Below are 23684 nucleotides of genomic sequence, written 5' to 3'. Positions count from 1 at the left end.
TATTCTTGCTTTGGATGTTAACTCGAGGATCAACCAGAATTACCTTGGAGACATTAATCACATATTCAAGCCAGCAAATTGTGTTTGAATCTATTTGTTATTTTGTACTTTAGAGTAATGTAAACAATCTGATGCATTATTATAATTAGGTAATGGTAAAACTACAGAGTAATATTTTACGCAATATTTGATAGTGCAAAAGATGCAATCGAGGAGGAAAAATAAAAATAACATAACAAATGAGTTCACTCTAACCCCAAACTGTTATTGAGGTTTGAAACTTAACTACTTTAGTCATTATTCTTATCAACAAAGTAATTATTATTAGTTTTTGGGTTAGATAGATATTGTAAATTAACCAATATTAATTTCGCCTCCTCATCTTCTAGTTCAAGATTTCTCAAAAGACTCACAGTCAAGTCAGAAGAATCGTTGTCTAAATTACACTTTAAACGCTCTTTATTAAAATGGTTGTTAAAAGTAATGCTTAGTATCTATTTTTGTCAACATATGGCATATCAGATCTTAAATTGCTTGGTTGTGCGCTCATCAGCAATTAAAGGCACACCTACTCAAACCATTTAGAGCTAATCTAGGGAAACAAACCCATAAAACAATCGTCCTTCAAAAAACTCTTTCAGATTCAACACTGGAAGTTCAGGGTTCGTCGTCATAGGTCTGTGAATGATATGAGTGAAGGCCGATAGGCGGTAGCATCTCATCTTGATGCTTTGATAGATGAACTTTTAGACAGTTGCATTGGAACCGGTGTTAGCTTCACATCTCGGTGCTTTGATATATGTTGAACTCTTTAACAGTTGAATTGAAACCAATGTAGTGCGACATACTCAGTATCATGCAACTGCGTCAATTTCTGCTCAGCACTGAACTGGAAAGAAGATTTGTAGCAGAAAAACAGGAAACAAAATACCGCCTGCAATTCAATGTGTGCCTCCATGCCACCACCAAATGCCTAGGGTCATGGGTAGAATACAAATGCACTCCTGGTGTACAAAGTTCCAAGATTCGGACTTCCCATTTAAAGAGCAATTGCAAGCCTTAATACATTGCAATCACTGAAGGAAGGGTCCGAAAATTTTTAATACTAGTACTACGGAGTACAGACTATGGATGTACCAAAGGCAGAATCATTATATGCAGCAATCTTTTGCTGCGTCACATCTTGAAGGAATTTTAATAAAGAATGAGTAACACTCCTATTCTGGCATTTTAAAATATAATCAGCAGCCCAAACAATTGCCTATGGAGTACACCTACTAAAGAATTCAACATTGTCAAGTAAACATAAAATGAATTCACTCTCTCAGAATAGAGCAGTGAGGCAAAGAACAATTGCTAAAACATCTATACCCACAACTCAATGCGGCAAGTTACAAGCCAACCCGTTATGTTCTTGCCAGACATCTGACTTCAATACTTATACGAGTCAATCACCAACCAGGCAGTTAAATGGAACAAAGCAACTCTTACATATGACAAATTTCAGAACGGATCCAATGGCAAAGCCTGGTGAGCCTCTCTATGTACATTTGACGCAGCGAAGTCCCCCATTTGCCAATCCTAATCAGCCTTTTCCAAGCATGAAAATATCAATTGCGTATACCTTTAGGCAATCCGGAAAAAAAGTTCTCAAAAGACCCATCCCCCACCTCAATTTTTCAGCCAGATTCAATTTCAGACATTTTCTGGATCGCCCAGTAGGGTATGAACCAACTCTTGGTCCCAGAGGTATCAGGCAAGAAAGGAAATCCTTGAGTTATGCTATTTTGAAGATTAAAGCAATATTTACTTGAAAAATAACTGAAGCAACTATCAAGAGGGGCTTCCTGTCTCATCGTCACTTGACGTTAAAGGGTCTGAAACTTCAGCAAGGGCATCAAGCATGTTTATGACTTCAGCGGTATCATCCAAATAATATTTTGCCTTGCTCGGCTTTTGTCCAACCGTACAAGCGTACACTGACGTATTCGCTGACAGTATACAACTGTTCATCGCACTCCCAATGATCTCAAACATGTCTTCATCAGATCTATCATCACCAACACAGCAAACAAAATCAGCACGCTTTCCATCCTCAGCCATTTTGGCGAATATCTTCTCCGCAACTAGACCTTTACTTACACCCTGAAAGAAATAAGAAAAAAATAAAGTCAAACATAAAGAACGAAGCCAAATACCATTAGTGAATTACATGAACTTCATATTGCAACATCTTAACATTCTATCACATATTACTCAGTTACCAAGTATTGGATGTTCCAACATGAAAATAGCATTTGTGAAGTACAAAGTACCCTGCTTAAGATAATCATAGCAACAATGTAGCAAACCATAAGGAAGATACAACCAAGGGCCATTTAGCATTTGATGCGGGAAAAGCAATCTCTCTCCCTTAGCTAGTCTACTGTTTGTTGATAAATAACTCCAGCTTTTCCCCCACAAAGTCTTTCTCCAACAACCCACACTGTGTTGCCCAAGCTGCTCATCACAAATCCCTCAGCCACAAAGGCACTAACTCTACCCTAGCCCAGTTCCATCTCTAAATATCTCTCCTTCTCCCCCATCCTCTTTCTCCTAAAGACTTGATTCACACACAGAGCACAGAACAGTACACAGAGCAACATTCCAAGAAAACAGAGCATGTCATCAAGGCATGCAGCATTAGAGGTATTGATGGAGTTTGATTTAGAATAATATTAGCATTAAACTAAGTATATTTACATATAATATTGGAAATTTCACATGAAATCCCTCAGAACTAATTTTGTACAATATTTACGCCTAAATTTACATGCACAAGGAATAAATGTGTTTTTTACTTTCAATTGACTATAAATGAGGCAGAAGGGCTTGACAGTCTAGTTTGTTGGCATAATTAATCCTAACTTCAAATTTTTTTTTGTTGTATTATGTCAAATATTGTTGATGTGTTGTTATGCTGTATCTTGTATCATTCACTGTACAAAATCCAAAATTTTGAAATTGATATTTACAAGGTATATTGCAATAAAAGAATGCAGAAGAATCCTATGAATTTATACATATAAATAGTATTAATATTTTGTTTGTACTACATATACTTGTAGAATAATTTATTCAATAACTAAAAACTATTTGAATGTTTAAATCAATAGAACAAAATAATAATAAAATGTATTCCAATAGTTCAATTAACAACAGAGAGGAAATTAAATCAATTCATGTATTTTATATCATTTCATGTATTCATCAAATAGTACTGAATGATTATGAATCTTTTATATAATTTAAGAGTCGGTTAACTACAGCCCTCCCCAAAAGCCTAATTCTTAAATCTCATACATTTTAGTTTTTTTTTTTTTTTTTTTTTTTTTTTAATGTTTTGCTTTAATCTCCAATTAAGAACTTCCATTTTTCTTTTTTTTTATTTGCTATAACATACAATTAACTAACTTCCATTGCTGCAAATTTTTTTAAAATTGTTTTTTATAACTTCCACACCTCCTATTGTTTTTCTTTCTAAATACATACATGCTACGTATATACCGTGCATTAGCACGGATACACTCTAGTTAAACTTAAATTGTCAGCGTAAGTGTGTAGAAAAACAGAGCTACAAACCTTTAGATATTACTCTGTACCATTCAAGTTATCTAAACTTACCATTCAAATTAAAGCTATTCCTAAAAGTTCAAACATTCAAGAGATAACTAACGGTGATTTTGTGTGATCCTCTCAAAAATCAATTATTATGAGGAAGTTCAGAAAATCCTATCAATGATATTTGGATTTGATTCTTTTATTTATCCTTGAACCCTTGATGACTAGTTCCAATAACAAAATCTCTAAAGGTTGACCTATATTGAGGACCATGCATAGAATAAAGTAGCCACTCATATGGATATAGAAAGGAACGCATAGTTTACAGTTGACAAAACAAATAATAATGAGAAATATATTGTTGATGGAACCCACTGAACTGTAAATTGTTACATTCATTAGAGAAAATATCTAGATAAAAGAGACTTTTGGCAAATTTCATTAAGTGTTAAATAGATATGAATTTCATCATTGTACCCTGAATATGCTGGTTATTTGTGTTAAGCATAAGCAAGTATAGCCAAGAATAGAAAACTTAGTGTTGGAGAAATCAATCGTGTACAAAGATCTAACATAAGGATTCAAATGCAATAGCATTATTGTTGACTTTCACAAAATCCAAATAAACTCACTGCCTAATGCCTAAAGATGATTTTGTTTAACATACTTCTGAATAAAATGAGAGATTTTGTTTAGGGAGATGATAGTCACAAAACAGCAAGGGTTTAAATATGGATACAACAATAGCATAATAAAATAATATATGACTGTAATGAACATTTTGGTGGGTTTATACAGTTTCTTATAGATTAGTAGTGCTTCATCGTATATCTAGTAACTAAACAACATGGAGGGATTTAAATTTTTCCATGCCACCTAGAAATCCAAGTGGGAAAACTGATTCCACTTCAAAATCATATACAAGTATGCAATAAGAGGATCTAGATGATTCCTTCTTTTTCCCATGAAACCTTGTTTTCCAATATCTAAATCCAAAGTATAAGCAAAATAGGACAAAAAGGCATTAGAGCAACTTCATTGCTGCTGACTTCAAAAGTTTTCAGCACTCATACCTTCCTACAACTAGATCCCCACAATACACCTTAAAGACTTTAAATGCTAATGTTATGTCATAATCTATTCCCAACTTATGTCTGACTGGCACAATATTTTGTCTACATCTTTCCGTCATTAGCTAACAAAGTTATGGAGTTGACAATTCATATAGTAAATCATCAAAAGCAGATGGCATGATTAACTTGAACAGAAATATGAAGCTGAAAATAAGTTAAAGCAAAGATACCTGAGGCTTGACTTCAACAATATGCTGGCCACTTTTTACAGAAACAGGCTCATTTGCTAAAACACTTTCTAGATGATCTAACATCTCCTTCGCTTGACAAGACCCAAAACCTGGGTCAGCATCTCTATAATGCCAGACCAAGGCACTCTCCTTAGTTTCGATAAATGAACCATCTGTTGCTTCAGTATAAAGCTTCATGACAGGTTCAGCTATCTGCACCCATCCAAAATCACAATTCTGACCACACATTTCCCATTCATCCTCCGCACTCCATCTAACCAAGTATCATATAAATGCATTAGTAAAAGAAGCACAAGAAAACACACAATCAATGCTACATACAGGTGCAATATCAGTACCTCATAAAGTATCCATGTTCAGCTGCAATGCCAACCTTTTTGCAAGGTGAAAACCATTTTCCTAAGCTATCTTTTCCTCTTCCGCTGACAATAAAAACAGTGTTTCTGGGGTCTGCAGATAACAAGTTTATGATATTTATTACCTCTTGACTGGGCTTCTTGTCAATGGATGTCTGCGGCATCATAGTGCCATCATAATCCAATAGAATGGCCCTGCTTTTAGACCTAGAGAATGCTGAGACTATAGCATCAATAGTCAACTTTCTGAAATTAGGGTCAAGTGCCACTACCCTAAAACCAAAACCCAACCCAATCCCCCAGCAGCGTCGCCTGAAATGGTCCCTGCAGGTCCTCTCAAGATCTTGGAAAAAGCTTCTTGACCAGAATGCCACATCATGTGTGCAAACATATCTATAATGCTTCTCGTGGCGCAGCTGCTTCTCAGCATCATTCATAGAGATAGCCTCATTCATAGCCTCAGCTGTTGCATCCACATTCCATGGATTTGTCCGGATAGCACCACTCAGAGAAGGAGAACAGCCTATGAATTCTGAGACGACCAACATACTCTTCTTGGGGCTACTAGATGATGAACCAGATGAAGATTCAGAAACCCCTTGCCTGCAGACAATGTACTCATATGGAGTGAGGTTCATTCCATCCCTGACTGCAGTGACAACTACACACTCAGCAACAGTATAATATGCAGCTCTTTCACTCAGGGAAACTGGTCTATCGATAAAAACAATGGGTTCGTAGCCAGGACGTCCAAAAGTTTCATTAATTCTCTTACAGCTAGCTTCAATTTCAGTCTGAATCTCTTCAAGATCCTTCCCTTTTCCCCTGGAGGGATTTGCAATCTGAACCATAACTGCTTTTCCCTGCCACTTTGGGTGTAGCTTCAACATTTGCTCCATAGCTAAAAGCTTCAAGTTGACCCCTTTAAAAATATCCATATCATCAACACCAAGCAGCACAGTCTTCCCTTCAAATTGCTGTTTGAGCTCCTTCAATCTCCACTCTTTATCGGCAAGCCTCAAAACCGACTCAATCTGACCCATATGGATCCCAACTGGCATAATTTTTATTCCAACAGTCCTACCATAATATTCTAATCCAATATATCCCCTTTTCGATTTATACTCCAGGCCTAACATCCGACTACAACAAGACAGAAAATGACGAGCATAATCAAAGGTATGGAATCCAATAAGGTCAGCATTAAGCAATGCCTTAAGGATCTCCTCCCTCACAGGCAAAGTCCTGTAAATCTCTGAAGAAGGAAAAGGGCTGTGAAGAAAGAATCCCATCCTTAATTTGATGAAACGTCTTCTTAAAAAAGTTGGCAAGACCATCAGATGGTAATCATGAATCCAGACATAGTCATCCTCAGGGTCAATAACCTCAATCACCCTCTGAGAGAAAATTTTATTGGCAGCCACATATGCTTCCCACAATGACCGATCAAAACGCCCACCATGACTAGCCGAAAAGGGCAGCATATAATGGAAAAGAGGCCATAAATGATGCTTGCAGAACCCATGGTAAAACTTGGTATGAATATCCGGGGGCAAGAAAGCCGGTACACATTTAAACTTCTCCAACAAAATCTGTGAAACATCATCTTGTTCATCCAAGTTCACTTCCACCTTCAAAGACCCTACATACAAAACCTCCATTTCCTCAGGCAACCCATGCTTTAAATGCAACAGTAATGAATCCTCGTCCCAACTAAAACTCCACCCCTTATTATCCGGCCTCCTCTTCGCCCTCACCGGTAACTGATTCGCTACAATGATCACACGGTCTTGCACAATCGAAGACGGTACATCAGACGATACACTATTCGCCTGATCATCGTCTAGCTCCGATATCACTCCTGCCACCGTCATCACCCTCGGAAGCCGCTTTTTCTCCCGCCCCAACCCCATCGCAGGAAAATTCCCTGAAGCTAGATCTAAAAGATTGGTATACGATCTTGACATCATTTTGTTCCCCCTTTTTTACGAATTCCAGTTCTTTCTCTCTATTCCTTCAAATCAATCCACTAACAAGAGTAACAACTAAAAATATCTTTTCCCCCAAATTCCAAAATCGCTTCCTATATACACAACTACAGAAAATCCAAATCAATATCCAATTCAAGAAACATTCAAATTCATTCAACAAATCTCATTTCTTCCAAGAATGATCCAACAAAACAAGCTCAAATCAAAAAATCAACAAAAATCTGAAGAAATCTCAACAAAAATCTGAAGAAATCTCAACAAAATTACATGAAATGCAACAAAAATGAAGACCAAAAACAAAGAAAATTAATACTGACCTTGGCGATAATATCCAGAAGATCTAAAACGATTGAAAAAGAAGATTCAAAAATCCTAAAATTTGAAGAAAGAACAGATCTAGGGTTTGTTCGTTGTCTAGCAAAGAGACCCAAAGTTTATTTGTTATTAAAATTGGATTAAATAAATTAGAAATTGTTGTTGAATTATTATATCCAGAAAAAAAGAAATGAGGAAAAAGAGTTGCTTTTAGAATATAGTGACGGAAATGAAGAAAACAGGTGATTTGAGGAGATTAAAAAATAAATAAAAAAAATGGAAAACGAAAGAGGATAAGGTTGGCCAGCTTGACTGGTCCGGAAGTCCAGCTGGCAAAGTTGAATTGTCATTATGTCACGCGCTTTAAATTGTGTTCTTGGGTTGTTGGGCCCATTTTTTAGTCGGGCTCGCGTCTTCGCCACGTCATTTTTTTTTTTTTTTTTTTTAAGGTAGAGGGAGGACTTCCAGAAGCACGCGTAACGTAATGGTCAAAGACGGCAATTTATGACGTAATCTAGATACTAGATGTGCAAAACATGTAGTCCTTCACGTCCTTGTTAAGTTTTTTTTAAAAAAAAAATTGGGTATGGAGTACTCCGTAGTAAGGAAGTCGAATAGATGAATTATCCGTTGAATGTTAGGGTTGAATATAACTGAATTGAACCGCACTAAATTGAATTGAATTGAAATGAATTGTTTATAAGAAAAGAAAATTAGGAACTGAACTGAACTAATTGGAGCTGAGCAGAATTGAAATTAAGCTGACATGGCCCTAAGTTAGGCATTGGGGAAGGATGATGAAAAATTGAAAATGTGACCACAATATAAGTTAAGGGCATTTTAACGCAATTTAGTTGTGCTTTTAGGAATGGCATGTTCAAATAATTCAAATACGAGACAAATATCTACGAATGTGTTGTATTGGGTTGCTCACGACGGGAATGACCGCACAACACAATCCAACTTTTAGGTAATAATGCCTTTTTATTTTTTTTTGACAATAGTAATGTCTTTTCATAGTAAGTTATTTAATTTCATATGTTATACACCGTATTTCTTTTTTTAGAGTCATGCTTTCACTTGCTTTGCCCATTAATTTACAAATTTTCCGTGTCGTGGTGGCTGTTGGATGGGCACTCAAGCTAGCTTGTTAATAGTGTGACTAACAGCGCATTACTCTAATGTCTCTAATAATCAAGTTCTAGTGTTCTACATTTCATTTGGAGAGGATATAAAAGTATAAATGAATAATTGATGGTCAAATCATAAACAATAGGTTTCAATACATGGTACTCAAACTCTTCATTTTACCTCTAATACTTATATCGAATTCGGTTTAAGTTATATCCTATAACACTTGTACACCTTATTTTTAGTTCAAATTTATGGATTTTTTCACAAAAATAGTTAAATCAAATTTGAGTACTCGCATCTAAGTAACATAGGTATAAAAAAAGACTCAAATTCATACTAGTTCAAGTTAGAGTTTGTATGCACGCAATTGTGTACAATACATGCTTTTTGTTTCTTTTTTTTTTTTTTGTGTGTGTGTGTGCGTGTGTATGTGTGTTTTTTTTCCATGTATGAGACATAGTTGTGTATTATGGAGTAGTATGTATATTATTCATAGTAGTTGGTAAAACAAAATTGGAGTTAAGTTTCTACCATAAATATCCATTAAGGCCTTGTTTTGATTTTTATTTTATTTTTTTAAAAAGGAACTAATTCGACCAATCTTGAGGGTTGACTTTATAAAATAATTATTTAACTAGTTTTAGGCCAAGACAATGTCCGGGTCATTTTTTGTATATAAAAAATTATAATAAATTAAAGTGAAATCTATTGGTGGTTTTATAATTTAAAAAAATATTTTTTTTTAAATATTATTGAACATCACCAAAATCCATTAAGAAATATGCAGTAATCTAACTTTTATACTTTATATTAGTTTGTTTTATTTGTTAAAGGAATTTTTATCTGCCATTAAAATTTTTTTCAAGATAAACACATGTTGTGGTTTTGAAATTGCTATGTATTTTTGTGTTACATATTTTAAATACATATAACCCATATGAATTATGGATGAGTAAATGAAAGAATGAGATTATATTGAAGTATATATATAAGTTCAATTAAAAATTTAGAATTTATGAACATAAAATTTTTGTGAGGAAACATTGATGATCGGTTTTAATATGACAGGACCCCACATCATTTATCAAGTCATGACGACACGTGGCAAGAACGATGACACGTGGCATGATTTTAATTCTTGCCACGAGTTTATATATATAGACTTGGTTGTTCCGCAAATAAATCTTTTCCAAAAGACTAGTTAAACTCAATCTAATTTGAACAAATAAAATGAGAATTGAAGCTATTATTGTCGAATGTACGTGAGTCTTACAAACGAAATTTTTCAACAGATAGAGGTAGAACACTTTATAATGGTAGATAACATAAATAATCGTGCAATTAATACACTTTAATAATGAAAAATACAAAGTAAATGTGCATGCATATAATACATAAACAATTGTTGTTGGTGAGAAAGTGACAAGTTTACTTATTGAGTGTTTTAAATACTCATACCTATATATAGGAAGTATATGAACACGATTTATTCAATTAGCTTTTCGCCAGAGCATATATGGTGTTTATATATAAAAGGGTAATCTATTAGGAATTAATAAAAATATTAATAGTTATTAAAATGAATTTGCAATATAAATATGCATCATAATGGTTGAATATTTCAATAGTTGAGAGGACAATAATTTATAGATGAATCCATTAAGGAAGAATCCATTGAGTTAGTTTATATTGTTTTTCTTTTATTTATTTTTTTTAAATTTTTTTTTTTTTTGGGGGGGAAAAGAGGGGTCAACCCCCATTGGAAAAGAAAGTAAAAAACAAAACTAAGAAGAAAAATAAAAGACATAAAAACAAAATAAAGGAAAGCAGCTAAGCTACTGGTCTCATAAGCCATCTGAACTACTGATGCTTGTTATTATTTCTCGGCACCATCCTCGGCCATGCAATTCCACCAAGGTCCTCTAATAAAACTACACGAAGATCCGACGGGATCGCCTCGAACATCACAACCTTTTCTTTCGATTCCATCCCATAGTTTGCAAGCCAATCCGCAGCGCGATTTGCTTCTCTATAGCAATGGTTAATCGTCACATCCCACTCTCTACCAAAGACGAGAGATTTACGTTTTCGGAGAATATGTATATAAGGGGAGTTGGCTGGAATTTCATCTACCAACAAACGCACAACAACCTCAGAATCCACTGATATTTGCACCTTCCTATGTCCTGCTTCCCAAGCTATGAGTAGACCTTTTAACACCCCTTGCAGCTCCGCTTTCGTACATGTGTAAGTTCCACAGTTCAGAGCAAATACTTCAAACACTTCCCCATTACATCCTTTGATAATCCCCCCTGTTCCAGCTTTACCCGGGTTCCCCTTTGAGGCACCGTCTGTGTTAAGCCTTACCCGCCCTACTTTAGGAATTTGCCATCTTATGAACACCTCTTCCTTTACTCACGGCCCTCTCCCTGGGTGAGTAATCTTCCTTTCCGCAACCTGCTTAAGTAAGCCAACTCTAGCAAACACAAAGCTTGTTTGATCTAGAGGAATATTCTAGTTCTCTTTAAAGCACTTCTCATTTCTCCACCTTCATAGCCACCAGCAAGTAACCCCAAAGACTCTAGGCCATTCATTACCTAAAATATCTTCCCCCCCTTCATATTCCAGAGCATCCACCTCGAGAAACCTTAGCTTTGTCTCTCTTCATTATCTCTAACACCCAATTTTCTCCATACTAAACGGGCTGCAGGGCATCTCCAAATGATGTGTTCTGAATTCTCTTCAACCTCCCCACAAACCAGACAACGTGGATGATAATCTGTTAAGTTCCTCAAGAAACGGTTCGCATTCGTCATCAATCGATCTTGAATTGCCAACTACATAAAGAAACAAATACGTTGGGGAACTGGGAGTCTCCAAACATCTTTCCACTTCTCTGTATCAGCACTTATGCTTGCATCTTCCTCTCTCATTATATCTAGTGCTGATCGCAAAGAAAATCCCCCTGAAGGACTGACGTTCCAGTAAACTTCATCCGCCGCGTCTTCATCCTCAACTAATTCATGGGCCGCAATTTCACTCAAAATTTCTGAAAGAAGATAGTCTGCAAACAATTCGAACCTCTAGCCAGTTTGCATATCCCACATCTCTTTCACTGTTGAGTCCTGGATACTTAATGGTGGTTCTGGCTGGGCACTTCGAGCAACGAGGCCTTTGTTGCCCATTTATGATGCCAAAAAAAGGTCCTCCCACCATTGTCAACCGCCATATTTACCCCTTTTTGCATAATATCGACACTGCTCATAATTCCCCTCCAAGTGTTAGACGCAATTGATTTGTCTTTAAACATACCCAAATCGCACCTATGTGTATGTGAAAGATCGATAGTTCATTGAATTCATACTATGTGTAATACTATTTTATCTTGTGTGTAAAGAGACTCGCAAGGGTGATAATGTAAAAGGATTTAGATTCAAGTTTTTAATACCGCCTTCAAGGTTTTAATCAATTAAACTAATTAATTGGTATCCACATTTTCTAAGAGCAATTATTGCTCTTCGTTTCATACACTTTGGCAAAGTGTAGGCACATTATGAGTAGTGTGATACCTTTTAGCTTTAAATCTAATTTAACTCATTGGCTTCTATTATTTGCATGTTTGATGTCATATGTTGAACCAAATCACCTCCTAAGAGGTTTGTAATGGGTTTGATACTTGTAAGTAAAATTCATAAAACTAACCCAACCTAAAATACCTGACACATACTAAAATTGTATTTGAAACCATTACAAATCGAAATCAAGTACAACTAAAATTAATTTATTCACCATAATAATAAACTAATAACCAATAGATCCGAATTTAACAAATCTTAACATGTTGTGGAGTATATATTGAACAACCCCTTGCTCAAATACAAAGTTATGTGAACCAACCCAACATACCTGACCAGTTGACCCCATAAGATCCGATAGCACTAGCCGAAGCCCAGACGAGTGACGACCCATCGAACCCTTACAGCCATACGCCATTACGCCCAGACCTTCACTGTTCATGGAATCAGGCAATCAGCCCATACCAAACGGATTACGAGCAGTAATTAACTGATTATTGCATCCTACTTTTATTTTTTCTTTTCCTTTGTAAAAAGAATAATTTTTTTTAGTGAGCATCTTAAAAAATTGGGGGGAGAAGCGCAAAATCGAAAACAATCAAAGCTCATCAAACTTGAAGAAGAAGTGAGCATAAAATTGAACAAGTGCAATCTGTTATGAAATCAAAATCAATCCAAAATCACCAGATCCAGGACATTTTACACCCCCAGTACATCAAATCTGCAATTCCCAATTGAAGAAAAAAAAGGGGTTTTTGATCAAAATCAGAATCTCAGAGGAGAGAGAAAATGGGGTGGGGATGGTCAATAATGGAGGGAGTAGTAGTGGTGGGTTCATTGGTGTTGCTGGGTTGGGCAGGTTTATGGTTCTTGAATCGTAGATTATACAAAGAGTATGAAGAGAAAAGGGTTCTTGTTCAGATCATTTTTAGTATTGTTTTCGCTTTTTCGTGTAATCTTCTTCAGCTTGTTTTGTTCGAGATCATTCCTGTTCTTTCCAAAGAGTAAGATGCTTTTATCGTGTTGTGGGTGTCCACTAGTTTAGTTGGTTAAAGTCTCGGGAGGGGAAGTGGGGTGTTGGGTTGAATCCCGTCTACATTATTGTCCATTGGAATTAGAAGTAGCTCTTATTGTTGTGCGTTTTTTGTGTTTTGCTGCAGGGCTAGATGGATGAACTGGAAGCTGGATTTGTTTTGCTTGATTTTGTTGCTGGTTTTTATGTTGCCGTATTATCATTGCTACTTGATGCTTTGTAATAATGGTATTTAAGCTCTCTTGCTAATTTTACAGTCCTTTCCATCTTAATTGTTATTTCCAGATTTTTTTGCTGCTTTTTGTTGTCAATGTTTTAGAAAGTCGGAGTAAAGATATAGTACCATTTATTAAGCTATTATTGTATGAAAAAAGTTCGAGATTAGTTAACTATACTTTGATTTCGAATGTAGGTATTTGTTAATAAATTTGATTGATTCACACTGTAAACTGTAAATAAATTTAACAGAAACTCACATATAAAGAATGTGTCTAGGAGGAAATCTGATTTAGCTGCTTCTGCTTTAGTATAGTATATAAGATGTTATACTGTTTCTAAACTAAAATGTGTATAGGCTATCCTCCTATGATAACTTTATGGAATGACTAATCGATTTTACCAGGTTTAAGAAAGGAACGAGCTGCACTTGGGGCTATATTATTCTTGTTTGCTTTCTTGTATGCTTTTTGGCGAATGGGCATCCACTTTCCCATGCCTTCACCCGACAAAGGTAGTTGTTACAGTCTGTATTTCCTGTTAATGCTCTGAAATTCTGTATTTCTATGTATTCTTTTATCGCTTATGTGTGTTTGCTTGCTTGCTTCTGGATGAGACTCCTCACTTTTCTCATATTTCAGCTTTTCAATATCAAGGCATGCTTTAGCTGAATTGTTAATATAGGTTGCCTTTTCACCCCCTTGGCTGTATGCCTGTACTATAGTGCTTTATGCCTATATGATAGTTGCATGTCTTGATAATTTGATATACAGCAACCGTCAATTTTTGATTGTTGCTGTCAGGGTTTGGAGAAGCAAGGTTTATGCAGACTTAGTTAAAACAGTATAATTTATGTTGTAGTGTTGGCATTTGAATTGTTAGTTATAGATGGGAACTTTCACCATCAACTATTTGCTTGTCATTGAGACCTGGAATATACCATATAGTTCATTAGTGAAGTTTGCAGGGAGTTTGCAGAGTTTTGGTTCAGTTCATTTGAAACAATCTTCTTTTGTCTTAATCCCTTTGAGTTCTTTGTGTTTTTTCCTTAATATCCCTGCATAATCCTCCCACCACAGGTTTAAGCAATAAATGGGATTAGTATGAGCTAGATTGGGTGTCAATGTGACTAGCCACCGATGCCTTGTGGATTCCATATCCTATTTACAGTGTATATTGGAAGCCAGCTCTAGCTGAAGGCATTAGTAGTGAACCCCACTTTATGTTTAAAGCTCCGCATTTGATTGAATTAACATTTCTTTCATGGGAGAGAAGAGATACCACTTGAACAATATGTAATTTAATGGTCATAGTTACTCTCCCACTAGTGTCTTATTATGAATGAACAAGATGTGATTTTTAAGGTTGACTTCCATATCCATAGTTCCATTACAATGGTCTTTAACCCATGAATTTTGGTTTTTTTCCCCCCACACTTTACTGTAAAAAGTTGAGAACCCTTGTAAACAATTTGATTTCTCATGTCTCAGGATTTTTTACCATGCCTCAGTTGGTTAGCAGAATTGGTGTGATTGGAGTGACTGTCATGGCTGTCTTATCAGGCTTTGGGGCTGTCAATTTACCTTACGGCTATCTGTCGCTTTTTATCAGGTATGTATTAGTTTCCTATATACAACTATTTTTAATTTTGAGAGCTTTATCTCACGGGTTAATGTATGTTAGGGAGATTGAGGAATTTGAAATAAAATCCTTGGAGAGGCAATTGATGCAATCAATTGAGACTTGTGTTACCAAAAAAAAGAAAATCATACTTTGTCAAATGGAGATGGAGAGAAGTCAAGTATCAGAAGAGGTATGTCAAAATATACTTTACTGCTCCTTTATGTTTAATATATTACTCCCTCCGTCCCAATTTACTTACCCCATAGCCATTTGCACATAATTTTATGCAAGTGAAAAAGTAGATAGAGAAAATTGGTGAATGAGTGTGGGACCCAAATACCAAAGGCAAGTAGAGAGAATTTTTTTTTTTGAAAAGGAAAATGGGGTAAGTAAATTGGGAGACCTTAAATAGGAAAATGGGGCTAGTTATTGATAATACATTAATACCTGCTTTATCTGTTGTCATCATTTCTTCTTAAATGTTTCACGTCTTTATAAATGACTTTGAACTGTGAAGGTTTTGCACTTCTTTTGTTGCTCTTTACCCTTTTTAGTACATATATATTTTTTTTAATTACTTGACATTATAAGCTCATCTGCTCTATGGCATGAACAAAAGCTGCACGAGGTCTTTCTCACGCTTGATTAAAATATGCTTAATTGTTTAACTGCGCATCATTTTTTTCCTTGCCCTATTTGTCCTCCTAAGAGAGGATGAAAAACATTTTTTTGCTGATTTGAGAGTTTTTGATATGCAGCAGATTGTAAAAGCTGAGATTTTTAATTTATGATCACTAGCTTTCCTGGATTGCTTATTTGGCTCACTTACATGTCATTTTGTAGAAGATGAATGCTAGATCTTTCCTGAAGAGAATTGTTGGAACAGTTGTGAGATCTGTGCAGGAAGACCAAAGGGAACAAGGTTTGTTGCTTGTACTTTTGTTTACCTTGAGCTTATTATCATCTAGTAGGTTTGAGTAGCTGTATAGTTGACTTACAAGTTGCTGGGAAATTCTACTTTCATTCAAGGTTTTGCTATTTTTTTGTTGGTTCCCACTTCATGGTTTCTAGCCACTGAAGAAGCATTGTGTTTAGCTATATCACATTTTGGTCATTTTCCTCTCCCTTTGCCTCTTTCTTTTAGTTTGGGGGGGGGGGGGGGGGGGGGGTACATTATGTGGCCAATTCAATTTTTTGCCATGAAAATTTAAACAGATAATGCATAAAGAAACTAAGTCTTGGTATACCACCAGTTTGTAAGCTGGCTTGTGACCTCTGATTAATTAATGTGAAAAATGATTCAGTTCCTTAACATCTATTCTGGAATGTATTAATACTTTGGTTTTAGTCTTTTGGGGTGTAGGGGTTGATTTGATTCCACTTTGTAAGTGTATGTCTCTGCTGACCAGCTGTTGTCTGTTTATTATTGAGGGGAAACATTTTACCAACTCCAAATATTCCATTTTCAAATATATTTTCTGCACCAGGGGCTCTATAATTACCTGGCTAATGGTTGACTGTTGCGATTCTTGGGAAGCTTCCTGCTAGATGTTCTATACTGATTGAAACACATTTAAAGGGATTTTGATATTTTTAAACGTATTTCAACAATAGAGATCCAAAGGAATTGGATGTTTGGATCAGTTTGTAAATGGCTTTATATGCATGAAGAGGACTTCTCTTTTTATTTTTTTGTATACTCGTTCTGTAATATCCCATGAAGAAAGAAATGATGAAAGTTTTTTGCATGCATGGTTTTCTCTTGCTGTTCAGTTTTATTTTAAAACTTATTTTCCTTGTGAAAATCTGCATGTTATAAGGTTCCTATTTTTTTTTTTTTTTTTTTTTTTTTTTTTTTTTTTGGTAGATATTAAAAATCTGGAAGCTGAGGTACAGGCTTTAGAGGAGCTGTCAAAGCAGCTGTTCTTAGAGATTTACGAGCTTCGCCAAGCTAAGGTATGCTCTGGTCACTTTACTGTTTCACTCAGCAATTCAGCATGCTGTTGTACCTTATCATGCTATTGCATATCATTATATCATAGGAATAATTTGAGACGATCCTTCTCTCACTAAAATAGTAGATTATAGGTAGCTAAGAGGAGCAATAAGGAGGAAAATACAAATAAATTCGGGAAACTGTAAGATATGACTGAATTGGTAATGGCCAAAGTGAGAATCACCAATTACAGTCTAGCCATTATTTGAGAGGTTGGTGCTCTCCCAAGTCATAATTTTCTCTTTTTTAATACCCCTCAATATGCATCCTACCTCCTATTATTCCCTCAGCATTGCCTGACTTTGTTTCTAAATCAACACTCTTTTCTCCTACAATAGTAGATTACCCCTATTTTAACTAACTCTGGAGAACGTTCCTTCTATTGCCTTCCCCTTTCTTTTAGTAAAAGTACTAGGGTAGGAGTCTGATCGATTTTTGGAATTATGCATGTGTCCTTTTAAGAATATACTTCCTCCGTTCTAATAATATTGCAAGAGTGAGACTTTTGCACTATTCAATACTCCTGTTTGACCACACAATATGATTCATACGTTAAGTAAAATATAGTCATGTGGGGTCTTGTTAGATTCGTCTCTATATCTTATAAAATACTTTCATAGTATCAACTTTTTATAATTTTTACTCTTATATAATTATTGATATTTAACATATAAAATGTGCTTTGGGATGCGTAATATCATCTTTGTTGCAATATTATTGGAACGGAGGAAGTATGTATTTTCTTTTGAAAATGTTTTTAGATTACTGTAGAATTGAAAATCTGACATATGTTACACATTGCGGGCAACTCATAAAGCCGTTAGGTTTCATAGGTTTGTACCTTTAGAAATCAATCCATGCTCTTGCTAAACAAAGATAATAAAGAGACTTAAAAGTATTAGAGATCTTTTGTGTTTGTGAGTCCTACTATGGGTATCAGAGGTTTGAATAAAATGTCTTTCTTTTTCTCTTCCCCCCATCCATTGATGCTCTTATTAGTGATGAAACCTTTGATGGTATTGCACTTTTAAAGCTTTTGTTGTTGGCTTCTTTATGGTGAACGATGCTGTTTTATCTCCAATCTCCATAGTCCATCCTTGATTTCAAAAAGTTTGCATCATAGTTAGTGATTTTCTCTATCCAACAAAGTGCTAAGATTAGCTCACGGTTTAAGAGCATCTTGGAGGAAGGCTGCATTGTGCAATGAGCATCTCAAAGTTGCTTATTGGATAAACATGAGCTTCTATATTTTGTCATTGAATTAATGGTAGATTTGAATAAATTATTCTAGCTACTCTTTATTTGCAAAGCTTCTTGCTTTTATAAGTTATCTATGTATTTATTCATTTCAAGAACTAGCTTATCAATTCGAAACCTACAATGTTCCAAGCTTGAAACCTACAGAATTGTATGTAAGGCACAATGCAGCTAGATTGCACCCCCTAAAAAAGAACACTAACTTTTAGGGATGGAATGTAACTGGTTTTCTTGCCTCATGTATGCTTGTTGAATTGAGATGGAACTTTAACAAGTATGATGTGCTTAAAGTAACTGCTTGAATATATCTATTCTAGGGCTATGAGCCTATGAGTTAGTCTTAAAATCTTCTTTTTTGTATGAGATAGTAGTTGGGCCTACTGGGATGTGTCTTTGATAGTTTGAAAGCTGTTTTCTGAATCATTTCCTCCGTTTTTTCAGGAAGCTGCAGCTTTTTCTCGAACTTGGAAAGGCCACATGCAGAACTTTTTGGGTTACGCCTGTTCAGTCTATTGTGTCTACAAAATGATTAAGGTAATGCATTATTTTCCTACTTGTTTAACTTATCTACTTCGGATTCGCAATTGTCCTAACATGGTATTGCTAAGTTGTTCGTGGTTCATCTTGAAACTTAAAAGGGGATAATCTTGGTATAAAATGAAAAATAGAGTAAATAGGATGGACACTTAGATTGGGAGTATTGAAACTAATTATATCAACCTCAAATGCCCTATGAAAAAAAAGTTGATGGTGAAAGAAAACTGGAAATAGGAAAGAGGATTCTGAGAGTGAACATGGCCTTTGAACTTTTTGTTTCAGAACTATGTAGCATTGTTGTACTCTCTAAAAATCTTGTCATATAGTACTAAAGTATTATGTTGTTTTTATTTCCTTTCTTTCTTTCTTTCTGGCTTCACTTTTTAATGTTATTATTGAATGATGCTTTGTATACCTGATTGATCTCGTTGTTCCGCAGTCTTTGCAGAGCGTTGTCTTCAAGGAGGTAATTTTTCTGCCCGACTGGTTTATATTGGGTCTTAGAATTAGCTGAACTGCAGCTAAGACTTTTTTTTTCCCCCCTCCTCACAGGCTGGTTCAGTTGACCCTGTCACAAAGACAATCAGCATATTCCTACAATATTTTGATATCGGAATCGATGCCACGCTATTATCCCAGGTGATTTAATGATCTCTTGACTTATTGCTTCCGGTATATAAGTATATTATAACCTGAATTGCCTTTTGCTATTGGTTACTTCCATGGCCCATACTTCAGTCCCATTTTTTTTGTCCAATATTTGGATAATTTTATCCTCTACTAGCAAGTACAATCATTGTGATCACGATATCAACAAAACTGTTTAATGATGCAATATTACTAGCATTGGAAACTAAGATTAGGATTTTATTTGTAGTACCTTGAAATACTTTGTCAGCCTGTTTGAGGCGATAATACTAGCAGTGGTTTATAAGAATAAATGGTGGCAATAAAAGTGGATTTATATTGTTAATTTTTTGGGAGAGTATCATGGCTATGTCCACGTCTCCTCAATAGTGAGTGTCCACCCACAAGTATCACTCATTTTTTTCACGGAGCTCCATCACTTGTTAATTTTGATTTTTAATGCAAAAGCTAACTTCTCTATGATCTATGGACACAACTTTTAGAGAAACTTATATTGGATGGAGTAATAGTAGTTTGTTTTTTATTAATTATTTTTCTTTATTTGATGATAGAAAGATATAGTAAGAGTTTTTAAGTTTCCTTCTTTATATTATTGTATTGATAAATTCTTTTTTAAAGGAAAAGTTGAGGTCTGTTGGTGAGCCGAGGCTTTTGGGCCATAATAATTTCTCATTTGTTTATAGGATGAGCTGATGAGAAGTTGAAATTTACAATTAACCAAATAGCCTAAATTGATTTTTGCCCAGATATTCATGATATATTCAAGTAATTGTAGTTCTGACGTAAATCTGAGTTAGATATCTAAAACCTCTGTAGTAAATATGTATATTATATAGCTGAATTGTTTAATGTTGTATTTATTTATTTATTTTAATTTTGTGCATCTTGACCTGGCATATTATCTATAATTGGTGTAAGTGTGATGGTGATTTGTTGAAATTCTGTATTAATTTCCTTTTCCGGTCTTCTATTGTGCAGTATATATCCCTACTATTTATAGGGATGTTGATTGTCATATCAGTTCGAGGATTTCTATCAAACCTTATGAAGGTAATGTTAATTTCTATGCTCGTTATATTATGTAGTATGGATGCTCATTTATTTGTGGCCGCATTTAGTGAATCTAATGAATGAAGTTATATGCTTTTATCTGTTCAGGAATTTTTCTGCTTGTATGAGTTTAAAAACTTAGACATAATGCCCTGTCAATTTTGATCTATCTGTCGGGGCTTCATGGGCATCCATGGTTTGCTTTCTAACTAGAAATATTCGGTTTTTGCAGTTCTTCTTTGCAGTTTCCAGAGTTGGGAGTGGATCTTCTAGCAATGTTGTCCTATTTTTGTCAGAAATCATGGGAATGTATTTTGTCTCATCTATTCTTTTGATAAGGAAAAGTTTAGCAACTGAGTACAGGTAATCATCATACTAAAAGTGATTCTATTCTGTTTTTGTTATTAAGCAGATATACACATTATCTTTGATTGTTGTAAATTCAGTGATTTGTTTCCCTGCATTTGCCATTATTCTCATCCTCTTGAGGACTTTCCCTTGACAAACTTATTGATTTTTTTTTTCTTTTCCCCCTTTCAAAACTTTCTTTAGCCTTGATACTCTGTAACATCACAGCTAAATTTGCCAGATAGTTAATCCTGATGTTCTTAAACGTCTAAAGACCTAGAGCTACATGTGTGAAGTTGCTGGAAGTCCTCCACTTTTGAGTTATGATCACTTGAGGACTTTTTGTCAATATTACTAGTGGCACTAGATATGCTGGGGTTCAATCAGGGTGAAGCTTGTGTGTGTCAAAAGTTCAAATTATATACTTGAGATTCTAGCTGGAAGTGTCAGGTTTATAATGGCACTTTACATGTTTTGATTTGTACATTAGTAATTTTACACGATATCATTAGGACATGGTTAAATGGGTCCTATTTGTCAAACAAAATTTATTTATATTTTATTTTTGGGTTTGATTGATTTATGTTCCCCATCTGTTGTAGATAGACATTTATTTACTTATTTACTCCCTCCATCCCCTATTGATAGTCCCTAATGGGCATTTTTCATGGGAATTAATAAACACAAATAAGAATAGTAAAAGTACATTGAAAAAGTAAATTGACATTTGGTATGCAAAAAAGTAGAGAGAGAAAGTAATAAAAGTACATGGAAAAACAAAATTTACATGGGAAATTTAAATTTGCACAAATATTGTTGCAAATTGGAGGGAATTTTGGTAAAAAATTAATATTAATGGTTGTTGGAAAAAGCAAATGAGGTGAACATTTTGGGACTAAAATTTGCCCATAAGGGACTATCATTTGGGGACGGAGGGAGTATTTATTTATTTGTTTTGGTAGAATATTCTATCATTTTCTCATGTTCCTTAGTCCAAAATTCCAAGCTGTGCAATAAATATGAACACTGACATCAAAAAAGAGAGTAATTGCTAATAATTGATAGTATGTTGAAGTTTCTTGTAAGATCTAATGATTGACCTGTGGAAACCATTAAAGGGTATTAGGATAAAAATTGTAACTTGAGGATGATTTGATAACTTAGGGATGCTTTCTAATTGAAGACCCTACTTAAGGTTAGTTTCCTTGTAATCCTGACAAAGTTGTTATGTTTTTCTGTCATTTTCTATAATCAGCTAATCCATTAGGTACTTTAATTAAACTATTTTTTAGCTTAGTTAATCTAACCATTAGTGACACACCGTTATTATTGGCAGATAAATAGCTTATCTCATACTGTATGTGAATTAGCAGCTACTCCACAGGCTATGCAGATCAGGGTGGTAGTTGGACAGTCTCATAGACACCTTTTTAGGGATTTCTAGATAAACATTTGAGGCTAGTATTATATGTTATATCATATACAACTATTGCCTAGTAACAGACTGACAGTAGGCAATTGTAATGGTTCTATACTTCTATAAGCTAGGAAGCATCTCCTATTGTAAAATACACCTTGTCTTCGAGTAAGAATTTTGGGCACAATCATCATTTGAAGATTTTTCTTCTGTTTCCTGTACATTGCTCCCATATCGAAGGAATGATCAGGGAGGTTTGCGTTCATTTTAATTATTAAGAAAATTGCAACATTTTGATAGTTGTATGGTGCTGGCTAGTGAGGAATTATATTTTCTTCTGCAAACTTAGGGGTGACTTTTGAACTGCTTCATTTCAGGATGATAATAACTGATGTATTGGGAGATATACAATTTGACTTCTATCATCGCTGGTTTGATGCAATATTTGTTGCTAGTGCCTTCCTTTCCTTGCTTTTGCTTTCTGCACATTATACATCTCGCCAAGCTGACAAACATCCAATTGATTAGGGGCATGTAAGTCCTTCCGACACCCCTTTCTTTTTTTTTTTTTTTTCTCCCTTAAGCTTACACCGTAGTCCCATGTTCTGTTTGTTAACTTGTGCGCAACTTGGCTTGTAGGTCTTGTATACTTGGCTAAAGTGTGAGGTGTCTCTGATCAAGGTCACCCTAAAGTTGAGAAACAGGTATCATCATGGGAAAGAAGAGTTCAGTCATCATGCAATATGATGGTAAACTTGGCCTTTATCTTTTGTGCATAGATCGATATGAGAATGTTGTTCTAGATTTTTTTGGTGTTTGGTACCCAGAGATCTTTCTGGGTATTGGTTTAGGGGAGCCTATCACGGGTGGCAGGATCCAAATTGTTTCCGTTGAAACCCAGTCGCAACATGCTAGTTTTGATGTGGCAGTAGCAGCTTTGGTGGATAGTTCATATGTAAGGTGTTGGCACCACCATTGACATATTGGAGGGTTCACGCAGAAGGAGCTAACACATTTATTGGCGCACTAAAAATTCTATGTAAATCTACTCGATTTTTTCTGAAAGAGGTGTTGCATCAAAATCATGATTTGAACACTTGAATTCAAAATTAATACAAGTATATGATAAATGTTCAAGTTATTCACCATTAATGTTGAGTTTGTCAATTCAGCCAGACAGTTGGAAACTTGTTCCCACAGATTTTTGGAATGTCTTTTTCCAACTGAAGCCAATAATGTAATGGCAGCTTAAATCACCAGCAGG

The 23684-nt window shown here is 35.2% G+C and overlaps 2 protein-coding genes across 4 annotated transcripts; one reads left to right on the top strand and one right to left on the bottom strand.

Moving 5' to 3' along the window:
• Window positions 1-1278: 1278 nt before the first annotated feature.
• Window positions 1279-7820, bottom strand: LOC145562585 (putative alpha,alpha-trehalose-phosphate synthase [UDP-forming] 7). The gene is made up of 4 exons (XM_081622904.1): window positions 7589-7820; window positions 5263-7375; window positions 4904-5177; window positions 1279-2145 (listed from the first exon to the last, which is right to left on the bottom strand). The coding sequence occupies exons 2-4, from the start codon at window positions 7248-7250 to the stop codon at window positions 1834-1836; spliced, it is 2574 nt and encodes an 857-aa protein (XP_081479030.1). The 5' UTR covers window positions 7251-7375; window positions 7589-7820; the 3' UTR covers window positions 1279-1833.
• Window positions 7821-12631: 4811 nt separating this feature from the next.
• On the top strand, window positions 12632-23581 carry LOC145564196 (GPCR-type G protein 2-like). Of its 3 annotated transcripts, none has more exons than XM_081624525.1 (14): window positions 12632-12777; window positions 13456-13556; window positions 13951-14058; window positions 15035-15155; window positions 15228-15357; window positions 16011-16089; window positions 17035-17123; window positions 18862-18954; window positions 19397-19423; window positions 19510-19596; window positions 20584-20655; window positions 20888-21018; window positions 22798-22954; window positions 23060-23581. In XM_081624525.1, exons 2-13 carry the CDS (start codon window positions 13466-13468, stop codon window positions 22946-22948), a joined length of 1179 nt encoding a protein of 392 aa, XP_081480651.1. In that variant the 5' UTR covers window positions 12632-12777; window positions 13456-13465; the 3' UTR covers window positions 22949-22954; window positions 23060-23581. The 3 variants fall into 3 exon arrangements, with proteins under 3 accessions (XP_081480651.1, XP_081480650.1, XP_081480649.1); XM_081624524.1 differs by lacking the exon at window positions 12632-12777 and adding an exon at window positions 12811-13299 and having other exon boundaries at window positions 23057-23581; XM_081624523.1 differs by lacking the exon at window positions 12632-12777 and adding an exon at window positions 12811-13299 and having other exon boundaries at window positions 23060-23580.
• Window positions 23582-23684: the final 103 nt, after the last annotated feature.

Source organism: Chenopodium album, chromosome 10, assembly GCF_948465745.1.
Source record: "Chenopodium album chromosome 10, dcCheAlbu1.1, whole genome shotgun sequence".
NCBI classification, from domain to species: domain Eukaryota; kingdom Viridiplantae; phylum Streptophyta; class Magnoliopsida; order Caryophyllales; family Amaranthaceae; genus Chenopodium; species Chenopodium album.
This window is presented reverse-complemented; position numbering and strand designations above follow the sequence as displayed.